Raw genomic sequence first — 12,641 nt, forward strand, 5'->3', positions numbered from 1 at the left:
CTGTGCTGTCATGCTAAGCGATGTCCCCCTCCCCTTCCCCTCCCCAGTTGATTAGCGAGCTCTTCAGTAGCCTGTCATGGCGGATGTGCTCCATCAAAGCTGATCGACTCCTCGTTTTTCCATAAAGATGTCGTGGGTTATCAGTGCGCGCTCAGATCTCCGGCTACGGGAGGAGCGTGACTGGCAGGCCATCTTTTGAAGACAGTGATTCCTCCACTGATGCCTCCCAGTTGGAAATTTAGAATCGTGTCTGCTAAGACACCATATGCAAAGTAAATTACAGTACAGGGCAGAGTCTGACTAAAGCCTCCTCTCTCTGAAGGTCCAGGGAACTGAGTGCCTCCCAGGCAACCTGGCCTCCTTCGCACTCATCCCTACTTTTCCTCTTGCTTGTCTCTTGCTATCATTCATCATCAACGGATAGCAAAACAAAACCAGTCGGTACCAGCAAAATTCATAAACATTTTCACATTTCAAACCTCCAACATCAACTTATTGTGAGGAATTTAACTGAAAGGGCAAAGGGCACACAAATATGAGCAAATAAATAAATAAGCAGAAGCAGAAACTCTCTTAGCCACTATGAAAGCAGCTCCATTTCCTCCAGTTCCCTATTATGCAAATGACACTGCTGGTTACAACTGTAAGCCTTTGTAGTGGTAAAGTGTTAATTTCAGTTCAGAGGCTGTGGCAGTATTCTGCAGGGAGAGAGAGGGAAGGTAAGATGGAGACGGAGGGGAGGAGGAGGGCGTGGGGGTGCTGAGTGGTTTAACCTGGCTCAGCCTAGCTCTGACCCGGCTCTTTGTGTTTCTAGCGTCTCCATGGCGAAAAGGTATTACAGCTTCTTCTGCACAAGGCTAGGTGTGCCCTTAAAATCAAAAAGCAGAAAGACAGCACTACTATAAGGTTTGAAAATGTCAGCTACTGGCTTTACCTCCACAGTTGTTCCAGAGGAGTCTGTCAGGTTCCTCCCTGAGTGTTTTTGTGTGTGTGTTCAGTGACAGCATACGACGGCTAGAGGAGGGAAATGCGAGTTATGACACTTGGTTGCTCAGATTCAGAGCTGCTTTAATAACAGATGTTAAAAGACACTGACAGAGACCACAAAAGTCTTTATAGTTTTAGGAGCAGCTCACAGTCTGATTGGTTACGCCGAGAGAACAAGCTGAACTGAGGGTCGACAGAAAACAAATGAGTCATGCGGACATTACGGGATGGACACAAACAGATATTTGTGCATACGGACAATTCAACGTATCCTTTTCAGCTCCATCTCAACCACAGGGAGACATACTGCAGGCACATGCACACAGACGTCCATGTATGTACGGCTGCAGCGCCTGTGACTTCCTCAAATAATGGGGGGCATTGTCATCTCTTTGTGCGCACAAACACCATTAAAAATGGTCGACAGCGCTGATGGGGGCGAAAGAAAAGACAGATAAAGAGCCGAGGAGAGAAAGAAAGCCATTCTGCTTGGGCTGGTGGCGTGTACAAACGGAGAACATGGCTCCTCTTCTAACAGCCGTACAGTAGTGTGTGTGTGTGTGTGTGTTTTTATCATGGGGGCGTTCACCATATGTGCGACAGAGCGAGCGCGTTTTTGTGTGTATGCTGAATCAAACTGTGGAAGAGTCATTGTAGTTCTCAAGCCACGCCATTGTGGGGTTTTCTTTGCTAGCTGTTGTTGCAGGGCCTCCTTTAACGTGTGTGTGTGTGTGTGTGTGTGTGTTGTAGGGGGTGGCAGCATCATGGACACCACCTCCCGTCATGGTCCCACCATTGGGGCTGTTTATCCCATTTAAGGCCCGCCCTTCGCCACGGGGACAGACAGCTCAAATGACGCTTGTCACAATCCCTCGTCGTCTTAAATGGCTGACAAACATCAGGCGTTTTGTAACTGCGGTGCACAATTGAGGTTCCTTGTTGAGGAACATTATTTTTTTTTTAAAAAAAATGTGAACCCACTAGAAAAGACCAGGGGGAACAGGAGTATCTGCTGAGCAGGGCTCAAGGGATGCTAGCGAGACAGACTGACGCAAGACGGTGGTGTAAAAAAATTACAGCTGATGAAATGAGAGAACAAAACCAGCGCTACAGGATCACTCGTCCTATCATTACTGTATCAAGTGAGGAACAGCAGAGCGAGGATCTCAATGTGATTCAGGAGGAAATGTTTAAGCTCTCACAGGACGGGCAGGCTGAGGACGTGGTTGGTGTAGCAAATGAACACGGACACCCAATGACTCGATCCTCCTCTCTGGCGAACAGGAGAAGGCAGGGAGAGCTTCAAAATCATTTTTCAGACATCAAATAATTAATCGCACCCCACCCCACCCCCACCCCAGTTATCTCCTGGCGTCTGCATGGAAGACACAACTCCAGTCACTTAAGGAGGGTTAACACCCGTCTAAATTAAATATTAAAAGGTGTCTGTACCTGCTGCTATTGTTGCCCCTTGGAATAAGATATAACCTATTTTTGACAAGTTTTCATCCTGAGCCTTCTGCGGTGAGACGCTTGTCGAAAACCAAATCGGCGTATGGGGGTGGGGGGGTGGGGGTGGCAGGGTGTAGGGGGCACTGATGAATAATCTAGTTCATATTCCGACGACACCCGCCGCTCAGTGGGAGAGAAAGAAAGGGAAGAAGAGAGGCAGTAAGACGGGCAGGTGGAGAAAGAGAGAGAAATGGGCATTAGGAGACGAAGATAAAAGGTGGGCGTTCGGGGAAGTGAGGGATGAGTGGAGAGAAAAAAGAGGGTGGAAAAAAGGGAGGAGTGGCAGGTGATAGCCGACGTCTGCCAAGGTATCACATGACAGTGCTCCTGTTTAAATAATACAACAGGACGGGGGCTCTAAACAAATCGTTATCTTCCCACCTCCATGCATCCTGCCTTCCCTCTGCCCCTCCTCCCCTTTGCCCGCTTTTAAAAACTTGTTTTAATGCCATTTCTTAATGAACATAATAGCTCGGCGCTAATAATGAAAAGAAAATAAAAACATCTAAAAACGCAGAGGGGCCCCCGAGTTGTCGCCGGCGCTCAATTATTTCCTTGTCAAGTGGGTCTGTTTTTAATGAGGCCCTGTGGGACTGACGTCTGTCAGTCAGCCCTGACTTTTTGACACCATTACAACTTCAAATAGAAGCCGCCGCCACGCTGCCTTCCACCGCTCACTCGCTAGCTACTGCACCGCTCATCTGACAGGCTGGGAGACAGAGAGAGGGAGGGAGGGCGGGAGGGGAGGAGAGAAGGTAGCAGGAGAGGTGGAGAGAGAGAGAGAGAGGAAGAGAAGAGAGCACATGGGCACGTAGGCAGACACACGCTCACTGTGCACTGGGTGAAAAAAACAATCACTGAGGGTCATTACCAGATGAGGTTTGTCAAACTGCAAGGGATTTCAACTCCCCACCCCCCCTCCTCCCCCCCGCCACCATGCTTCCTTGTTCACTTCCTTCCTTCTCCCTCCTTTTTTTCCCCCTTCCTTCCTTTTTTCATTATTCCTTCACTTTAATGATAAGTCTTGGTGGGTCGGCCCCGCATGGGACGGTCAGAGGCGCACTATTTTGTTGGCCATTAATTTGAGGCTTTGAAGCAGACGGCGGCACTGCGGCTGGTGAGGGCCTGTGAAATGGTGGTCGGTAGGAGTGTGTGTGTGTGTGTGTGTGTGTGTGTGTGTGTGTGTGTGTGTTGGGGGGGGGGCACTCACCACCTCGACTCCCCCGTATCTGTGAAAATGAAGACCGTGGCCCTGAAACAGAATAGCAAATGTCCTCGTCGGGAACCACCACACCAACCACAGGAGACACACGCACATTACCAACACTCTCCACCACTGTGTGTGTGTGTGTGTGTGTGTGTGTGTGTGTTTGTGTACAGCAGTACCTTCCTGTATCTCAACTTCTGAAAATTCTCCAAATATGCTCTTAAATTTAGATTTTCCAAGACCCCCTGAAGAATGGCTTTCCCCAGAAGAATTAAACAGCAGAAAACTCACACACACAGTTTTTTTCAAACACCTGCAAATGTATCACATCATCAGTCAGTGTACAGATAAACACAGAAACGAGGACTGCATAACAATCTTGAGAACCTGACAAGAAAAATATAGAAGAAAGCAGTACAAATCCTAAAATGAGTTAGATCCATTTATAAGAAAGACACGAAACTTAAAAATCCACACATTTCAGTTGGTCCTGGTGTTTGCATTTTAGTCTAATCACCAAAATCCCAAAATCAAGAAAGAAAGAAAGAAAAAAAAAAAAGAACAAAAACAAGACGCTAATGTTAATTCTGAATACCTTTTAACTTCACAAAATATACAGTTCTAGCACAGGAACTTTAACTGAAAACTCATTTATGCATTTATAAATAAATAACAGAATCACTTGCATTGAGAAGCAAAACACTATACATGAAGTAGATTTAAATGTTAGTACGTACAGTCTCATGTCCATAATTTTACACAATGATAGTTAAGTTGAAAAGTCCATGGAAAGGAGCTGTAATCTGTGTTTGGGGGGTGCAGGATGTGCAAAGGTTGGGGTCAGGTCCTTTTTATAGTTTTAATTTTATTCATCTGCTTTGTTTGAAAATATGTCTTATGTCCTTTCCTGAATGCACTAACTGTAATTAAAAAAAGCAATGTGTGACAACGCACAGCGCAAAGCACAGATGAAAAGCAAGCCTGATCGCTCCCACTGTACTGTAGTTGATGAAGTCACAGCTAACATCACAATGTTTCGTCTACGAATGTTTCCGAAACACCAGGAGTGCAGTTACGCCTTATGATAGTCACATGAAACTTTGAAATAAACCCTGTGGGCCTAATATCTGCGCAGGTACGCCAACTGGGTCGCTTATTTCTCACCAGAATCAAGTCTTAGTGGATCGCTATGGTGAAATAAATGAAAGTTTACTGACTGCTAGCCTACGTCATTCAACGGATCACAGAATGTCAAACCAAAGACTGTTCATAAAGGTTGGAGGGAAATCCGTCTGAACGAGAGGAAGGGGCCCGACGCATCTCCCACCCCCATTCGCCCAGTTTCCAGCTTACAAAATAACAACTCGTTTGACTGAACTGAAGTTGAACTGACCTCAACCTTTTTACGTGCATCTTCCTTTTTTCATGCAGCGCCACTCATCTATTTTCGGCTTTGCTGAGCTTTTTAAAGTAGGAGCGTGAACAGCATATCTTAACTGAAGGCACTGTCCTCTGTGCTGTCTGGGGGGGGCTACATGGTGAACAGCTGACTCTCATACATGCTTTAGTACAGTTTGTGTGTCTGCTGTTGGTGTTAATGATACAGTGTGGGTCCCCACGTCTCTCATGCATGCGCACACACATTCTGGACAATACTTGACCCACCTCCTCCTCGCTGCTGCTAAAATAATCTCCTAATCTGAATCTGAGTTGCAAAAGAACTCCTCAGGCCCTGTTCAACCGGGGACAGGATGGGCTGTAAAACCACACTGAGGACGACGCCATGAAAAATATGAACCAACATAAAAACATCGCCCCTGCATTCTTGTCCCGAAAGATGTAACAGAGAGCCTGTCTGACAGAGAGAGGGAGAGAAAACTGAGAGGAGAAACTAAAAAAGAAGAAAGAAAAAAAGCACAAAGTGGAAAAAAAGGTAGCGAGAGAAAGAAATGAGAAAGAAACACCAAACAGGAAAGCAGAAAGAGATGGAAAAAAGCTCCCTGTCAGGCTTTGGAAAGAGTGATTCATGGGGACCATTTGTTCTAATTACAGCAGAGCAACGCTTTTGTCGCTATTAATCACGAGTGTGTGTTTTTGTATTTGTGTCAGGGGGGGGGGAGAAACTCTGTGTGTGTGTGTGTGCGTGTGCGTGTGCGTGTACAGGAGATCAGTGGCCTCGCAGATTGAAATAGATGGCCAGGATGATGGTGAGAAGAATGATGGCTCCGAGGATGAAGACCAGGATGCGATTCTGGATGATCCTGCAGAGAGAGAGCGAGAGAAAGAAAGAGATAGAGAGATAGAGAAAGAAAGGGGGAGAGAGAGAGAGAGAGAGGGAGAGAGATCAGGCAGGGTTCACAAAAGTCATATTGTGTCTACGGAGAAAAAGTTAAACGCGTAAAACAGTCACATGTTTATGTGCAAACTAAATGACCAACCATCAAGTGGAGGCTTATCGTGTTTAATAGCTACCATGAGGTCTGCATACATGGTATTTACTGGTATACAACCACTGGCATGGGAATGTAAAACACACACACACACACACACAATATTAAAAAACTAAAACTGCCACTCTTTGGTGCCAAGCTCTGGTCTAAAATGTCTGACAAATTGTTTCTGACTTGCATACACGCTCATAGCTCAGGCTTCACGCTGACATGTGTATACGCACACACAAACATATACAAAATAGAGGGAAACACACTTCTAAACAAGCGTGACACACAAACACACGCGCACATGGGCTCTAAAACTTTATTTGCACAATAAAGTGGAAAAAGTGGCTCAGTATTTTCCTGTAGGTAATAAAATCAGTGAATTACTGATGGAATTTGCCATAAAACGACTCACTCCTTTGCACATTTAAATGTTCCCACTGTGACCTAAGTAAACTTGACAAGAGGGGGCTTTGAACCAAAAAAACACAAAGCTGCGAAAAAGGAGGACGGGAGAGAGGGAGTGGGTGCTGACGAGAGGAGGACTTAGAGGCCTTAGCATCAAGAGCGCGACAAACTCGTCTTACGCTTGTGGCTCCCTGAATTCTCTGGAGTTTGCATCGCCGCACACACAAGCTCCGAACCCTCCACTGCTCCTGACAAATGAGAGAATTATCACATTTGCTGACATGTGGAGTGGTGCAGGAGAGGCCGAAGAGGGGTGGGGTGGGGGACACTGTCCACCTCTCTAAGCAGGAGATGAATAGCCCATGCTGTGGCCATTTATCACTGGGGAGGGAGGGGGTAGCCGGCTGGTTGCTCAGTCACCCTGCTACCCTCTAAAGCCCAAGTCTGAGCCCGACACACCAGTCGAGCTCGCCTCCTCCTCCAGTCCAACAGCTCGGACCTGCAGTAGCCTCAACTGGCCGCTTAAGTTTAAAAGCCCCCGACCGTGGAAGAAAGGACGACAGAAATACAACACCACGCAGCGCTGTCGTGTATCACGGTAGCGCTTTTATGCTTACGTCTCTGTATTTCCTTCGTGTATCCTTTTTGCAGAGAAGCGTCTTTTTTTTTTGTCTACTTTGCACGACTCTTTTGCACAAAGGACTCCACAGCTACTCCAGAACAACACGTTCCTATCCAACCGCTGCACATCAGCTGATATTTCTATGAGCTCCTAAAAACAATAAGCAATCACCTGTCTTTTCAGTGACTGTAACGCTCTCACCGGACAACACCAGAGAGCTCATTACAGCTACTGTTTGTAAGTAGCACTGCATTATAAGTAGACAGTTTATCCTTGAATAAATGCATGCATTATCATGACAGTGTCATGCTGAATACAGCAAACTGCATCTTGGCTACAAACAGTCTTGGTATATTTTCACACGCAGCAGCTTCAGATCCTGTCTCAAGCCATGCTGAAGTTGCAGCATGTATAGTGATGAAAATGAAATCATCGCGCTTCTTATGTCATATGCCCACATGTTATATGTTGTGGTAAGTGTTGATGCAGTGTCAGGGATGCTACGATAGGCGAATCTGATCCTGGTGTTTGGATGAGACTGAAATGATTGGCTGAAGCCGGCTGGGGAGGAGATCCCACTGAAACACTAATCAGAGCCTGCTTAGCAAGGCCACGTCTCGGCCTATTAATTGACATTCATTATTTAGAATGATTATTTATCCCGGCCGAATACCCAAAGGAGATGCTTGTGCTTTGGCTTGTGTGTGTGTGTGTGTGCGCGCACGTGTGTGCTTGAGTTTGTTGGGAGAATCCGGATCGGTTTGTGTTGTTTGTTACTCTTTCAGCTGAAGAAAAGAGGGGAGTGTGATTCATGGCCTGGGGGTGGAAAACTGAACAGGAAGTTAGGTTTAGCCTCATGGATGAAGAGCCCTGGGTGCTAAGAGAGTGTGTGTTTGTGTTTGTGTTTGTGTGTGTGTGTGTGGGGGGGGTTCGATTCTGTAAAAATTGCATTCATTAAAAGGAGTCTGATTTGGTAGCAAACAACGTGGAATAACTTCAAACACTTAAATGTTCAAAGCGGTAAAGAATATGACAGTGCTGCGATTCAACTGCTCCTTCTCAGGGGACAGATGTTTAAAAAAATACTTACTTTGACCTAAACTGATTCTCTGTACACCAATCTAACAAAACCTGTCTTGAAGTCTAATGTAAAATAGCTGATCTTATTTGTGGCAACTCCACTACTTAAATAGAAGCTTGATGCAAATTTAGGGCTGCCCAGTCAAAAACTTTAAGCTGCCAAAGCTAAAATAATACTGAGGTTAAATTAAATCTCGCTACAACTCAAACTCTAAGTATCCCTTTCACTTTTCTAGATGTTTAAATCCACTGCGAGCAACAAAATGTCGAGGTTGAGCCAGTAATCATGACCTCATACGCCTTTTTTCTAATATTCACAATAATTCAAGTGAAACTACAAGGTCTTGTGAAGGTTATGAACCAAGGGTTACCTTTGACCAGAGGACCTGGAGGCTCGCTCACTCGCGCACACACACACACACACACACACACACACACATCTAGCCAGACAGACTGAGAGGAGTTACATGTGGTGGAGGGAGGTACGGCCATAATTCACCTGAGCAAAGTTAAAATCCATCTAAAAAAAATGGTGCCTGTGACACCAGTAAAGAGCAGGAGTCTTTTCCTCTGACAGCTTGAGAAGTGAGGATATTAACGTCACCACTCTCCTTTAACCACCACAGAGGTGAGAAGGCTGGAAGGTCATTACTTGCATTACAGCATGAGCAGGAAATTATTCTGATAGAATTACAGTCACACAAAGTGATACAAATTCATACTCGGTGTACAATAGAGAATAATGACGTTATTCTGCTCATCCATCCATTTAATCTTTTTTCCATTTGGTCGCTAACAGACAACACATCTGCATAGTGTCAGAATGTTGATTTAATGGACAGATTTATGATTTGTATCCACTTTGCTGTAAGCTCACTAGTCAAATAAGCCTCAACAGTAAAATTAGTTTTAGTTTCCATTTAAATTCCTCTACCAACAGAAGCAGCTAAAATAAAACTTACCCCCACAAATACAGAACATATGCCTGACCCCTCCTAAACCCCTCCTGCCCAAAAAAATCGAAAAAAAAAAAAAAATCCCAAAAATTGGTAGGAGAGTGAAGAACATGGTTTTCCTCTGCCGTATGGTTGATCCCGTCCTGACACGTGGCCAGACAGAACAGAACTTATCAAACCGGATCCATCCTCCAGCTTTGACACTTGACATAGAGGTGGGGGGGGGGTGAGGCCCGCATGTATGTGTGTGTGTGTGTGTGTGTGTGTGTGTGTGTGTGTGAAGGGGAAGATTTGGGAATGTATGAGTGATGCACACATCCCCAAATCTGCACACTTTGTGCAGACACAGATGCTGACCCACACACACTCCCGCACACTAAGTTTGAGAGGGCTTACCTTTACTCTGCTACTATAATACTATGATCTCAAAGTATTTTCTCCTTCTCTGCTCCCCCAAGCCCCCCCTCTCCGAACAAAAAAACACTAATATGTAGACATGCCAACAGTAATTGCAACTGAGACGCCAGCCAATGACAGCACATAATACTGGCTATTCTATTGGCTCCTTAACTTCTTTCATCACAGGCAGCCAGTCAGCTAACACCTTACTGGACGGAAATACACAAACATACAGCACTAATGCTGAAGAGACAGAGAAACAGACAGAGACAGAGACAGAGAGAGAAAGAGCTGAAAAGAAGAGCAAAAAATAAAGCAAGCAACAAGGACTGAAATGGACAATAAAGCAGCTGAGAGTGAAAAACAAGAAGAGAAAGAGAGTGGAGAGACAGGCATGGAGAGGTGTAAAGAAACATGGAGAATAAGGAAAGAAAGACAGAGAGAGAGAGAGAGAGAGAGAGAGAGAGAGAGGGAGAGAGAGAGAGAGAGAGTGAGAGAGAGAGAGAGAGAGAGAGAGAGAGAGTGAGAGAGTCCATTTACCCGGGGAGGCAAAGCTAGAGGAAAGGCTCCTCAGAGACAGATGAAAATAATGAGGACTTTTCTGTCAGGAAAGATTTACAAAATCGTACCAGTGTTATTAAAATTTAAAATCTCCCTTTTTTTTCTTTTTCTCCCTTCCCACCCTCTTCCTCCCTCCCTCTTTTCCTTCCCCTTGTTTTTTTTCCTTTCCTCTTCCAGCAGCACAGCCTTATTACCAGCTCTAATGAGCACCAGGACGCACCTCAGCTGTGTGTGTGTGTGTGTGTGTGTTGGGGTCCAGGTCCCTAGTGCCAGCTCTATCAGTGCCCCAGATTCCCCCGTCCCTTCAATGACACGCACATCTGTGTGCGCCCACACAAAACACACAGGAGTGGGCACACAGATAACACGCTGACATGCGTGTACACACACACACACACACACAGTTTTTGATGGTTCTCAGAGGTGGCTGGACATACACACACACATACACACACACACACACACAAAGTAAACAAAAAAAAACAAAATAAACAGTCAGACATAAGGAGAAAGGTCCAACCCACCTTGAAACACACACATATAAACACACACAATCTACACGAAGAACAAACTTAGCTGCAGAGTTGCATCTCTCAGGCCCTCCCCTATCCCTCCTCTTTCTACTACTAGACCAATAAAATAAAAATCAATGGCTGTCTGAGCCATTCTGGCTCTCCTCCCTCCAGACCCTGGGAATATACAGCATGGGGGAGGGGGAGGAGGGAGGGAAGGATCAATGTGTTCACAAATGGTTTGAGTGATGGACAAGGAGGTGGAACGCTGGTGGGGGTAAGTCCTAACTAACGCATCGACTTGTTATCACAGACTAATACAAATATATGTTTCATCGTAGAAGTACATGTGCGCACATATGCACACGCACTGGAAGTGGTCTGGGGCTCTCTCACACACACACACACACACAAAGACGCCACATGAACACACGCACGACACAACAAAAGGTGGAGACGGGTCTGCCATCAATCCAGTTTGAGTGCGGAAACGTGAGAAACGTGCGACGCTTCAATCAAGTGACTGAAACGAGGCAGAATGAGGCAGAACAGAAGATCAGGTTCAAGTTGCTGTGCAGGGATAATGACTCGACCTGTTCGCTGGAGTGATCGGATCGGTCTGCCTGTTGTCCCCAAGGGGGTGTTCAATATAGGCTAAATGGTGATTTTGGAAAAACACGCACACGCAAACACACCCACACACAGCTGGAGCTGGTCTTTAATTGAAAGCTGTTTACTGTAATTATTCAAAGAAAACCCCAACATCATGTAATTCCTCAAAGAAAAACAATATTTAAGGACGAGCCCACACCTTAACACTCGCACGTTCACTCTACAGCAAAGATAAGATAGTCAGTTAGTAACCATGTACAACAATGTCATACTGTATACATACATGTCTACCAAGACAAATTGTATTCATGTTTTCCCTTCATTGTTCACAAAAGCGCAGTCTGTGATCTAAATGTAAAGGAAAAGGATCGAGCCACAGCTGAAAAACAAACAAACAACCATCATAACTGTTGCTTAATTAATCCATTTTGATTACACTAAAAGTTTGGTTACATCAGCAATAGTCTAAAACAGAGTCATATCTGAATTTATGAATTGGGCAGGTAAACTTATTCCCATTATTATTCTGATGTCTCGTTTTATCCCACCAGCCATCCGAAACCCAAAGACACAAATATTTAGTTTCAAGTAGAGAAAAGCAACAAATTCTCACATGAAAACTGGAACAATCAAACATTTGGCTTTAAAGATCAATCGGGTATCGGTTCTGTCGATCGACTAACCGATTACTGAATTAATGGTTGCAGTTATAATCCACATGATTCAAACTTTTCATTAAAATCTTTCAATTTTGTACGCAAATAAACCTCAAGTCTATTTGGCAATGAGAGCTTTAAATCTGTTTTACAATTAGGCTGTTGAAATGCATATTGAACAAACACTATTGTTCTCATAAACCTTTTGCTAGGATGATGTTAAAACCTAATTCAAAATTATTACTTTTTTATTTATCGAGTAATCTAACCAATTTAATCATCCTTAAAAAGACATTTTCTTGACCTTTATTGACTCTCCACCCCCCCAACAACTGTAAAAACTCACATAAAAGATAGACAGGATTTTATTTTGAGGACGTGGTCAGTGTAGTTCATGTCAGCCTGACTTTCTCTCTGTCTCCCACTTTACTCCCTCTCTTTATACCAACTTGACGCAGGAGAACAGCATCGGGGCTCTGCAAGTTCATCCATTTTTTATTTGGCGGATAACAACCCTGGCCAGCAGCAGCCTAGGCTGGGACCCAGTTCACTCCCAGAAAGGTGTTGCAAGGAGGAAGAGAGGGAGGGCAGAGGGAGACCGAGAGAGGGAGGAGGAGGAGGAGGAGAGAGGAGAGACGGAAAGAGGAAGGTAGAAAGCAGGAGGAAAGTCAGCGTGGGAGGATACGAAAGT

At 45.0% G+C, this 12,641-nt stretch overlaps 1 protein-coding gene across 4 annotated transcripts in view; it reads right to left on the reverse strand.

Annotated features, from left to right (window-relative positions):
* Positions 1-1,051: 1,051 nt before the first annotated feature.
* vti1a (vesicle transport through interaction with t-SNAREs 1A) overlaps positions 1,052-12,641 on the reverse strand; it is a 111,820-nt gene continuing 100,230 nt past the window's right edge. For all 4 annotated transcript variants that reach the window (XM_046377072.1, XM_046377074.1, XM_046377071.1 and 1 more), the window contains one exon: positions 1,052-5,967. In XM_046377072.1, the coding sequence (XP_046233028.1) occupies positions 5,874-5,967 (94 nt within the window). In that variant the 3' untranslated portion in view covers positions 1,052-5,873. The remainder of the gene's footprint in view (positions 5,968-12,641) is intronic.

The sequence above is a fragment of the Scatophagus argus genome, chromosome 21 (assembly GCF_020382885.2).
Source record: "Scatophagus argus isolate fScaArg1 chromosome 21, fScaArg1.pri, whole genome shotgun sequence".
Taxonomy (NCBI): domain Eukaryota; kingdom Metazoa; phylum Chordata; class Actinopteri; family Scatophagidae; genus Scatophagus; species Scatophagus argus.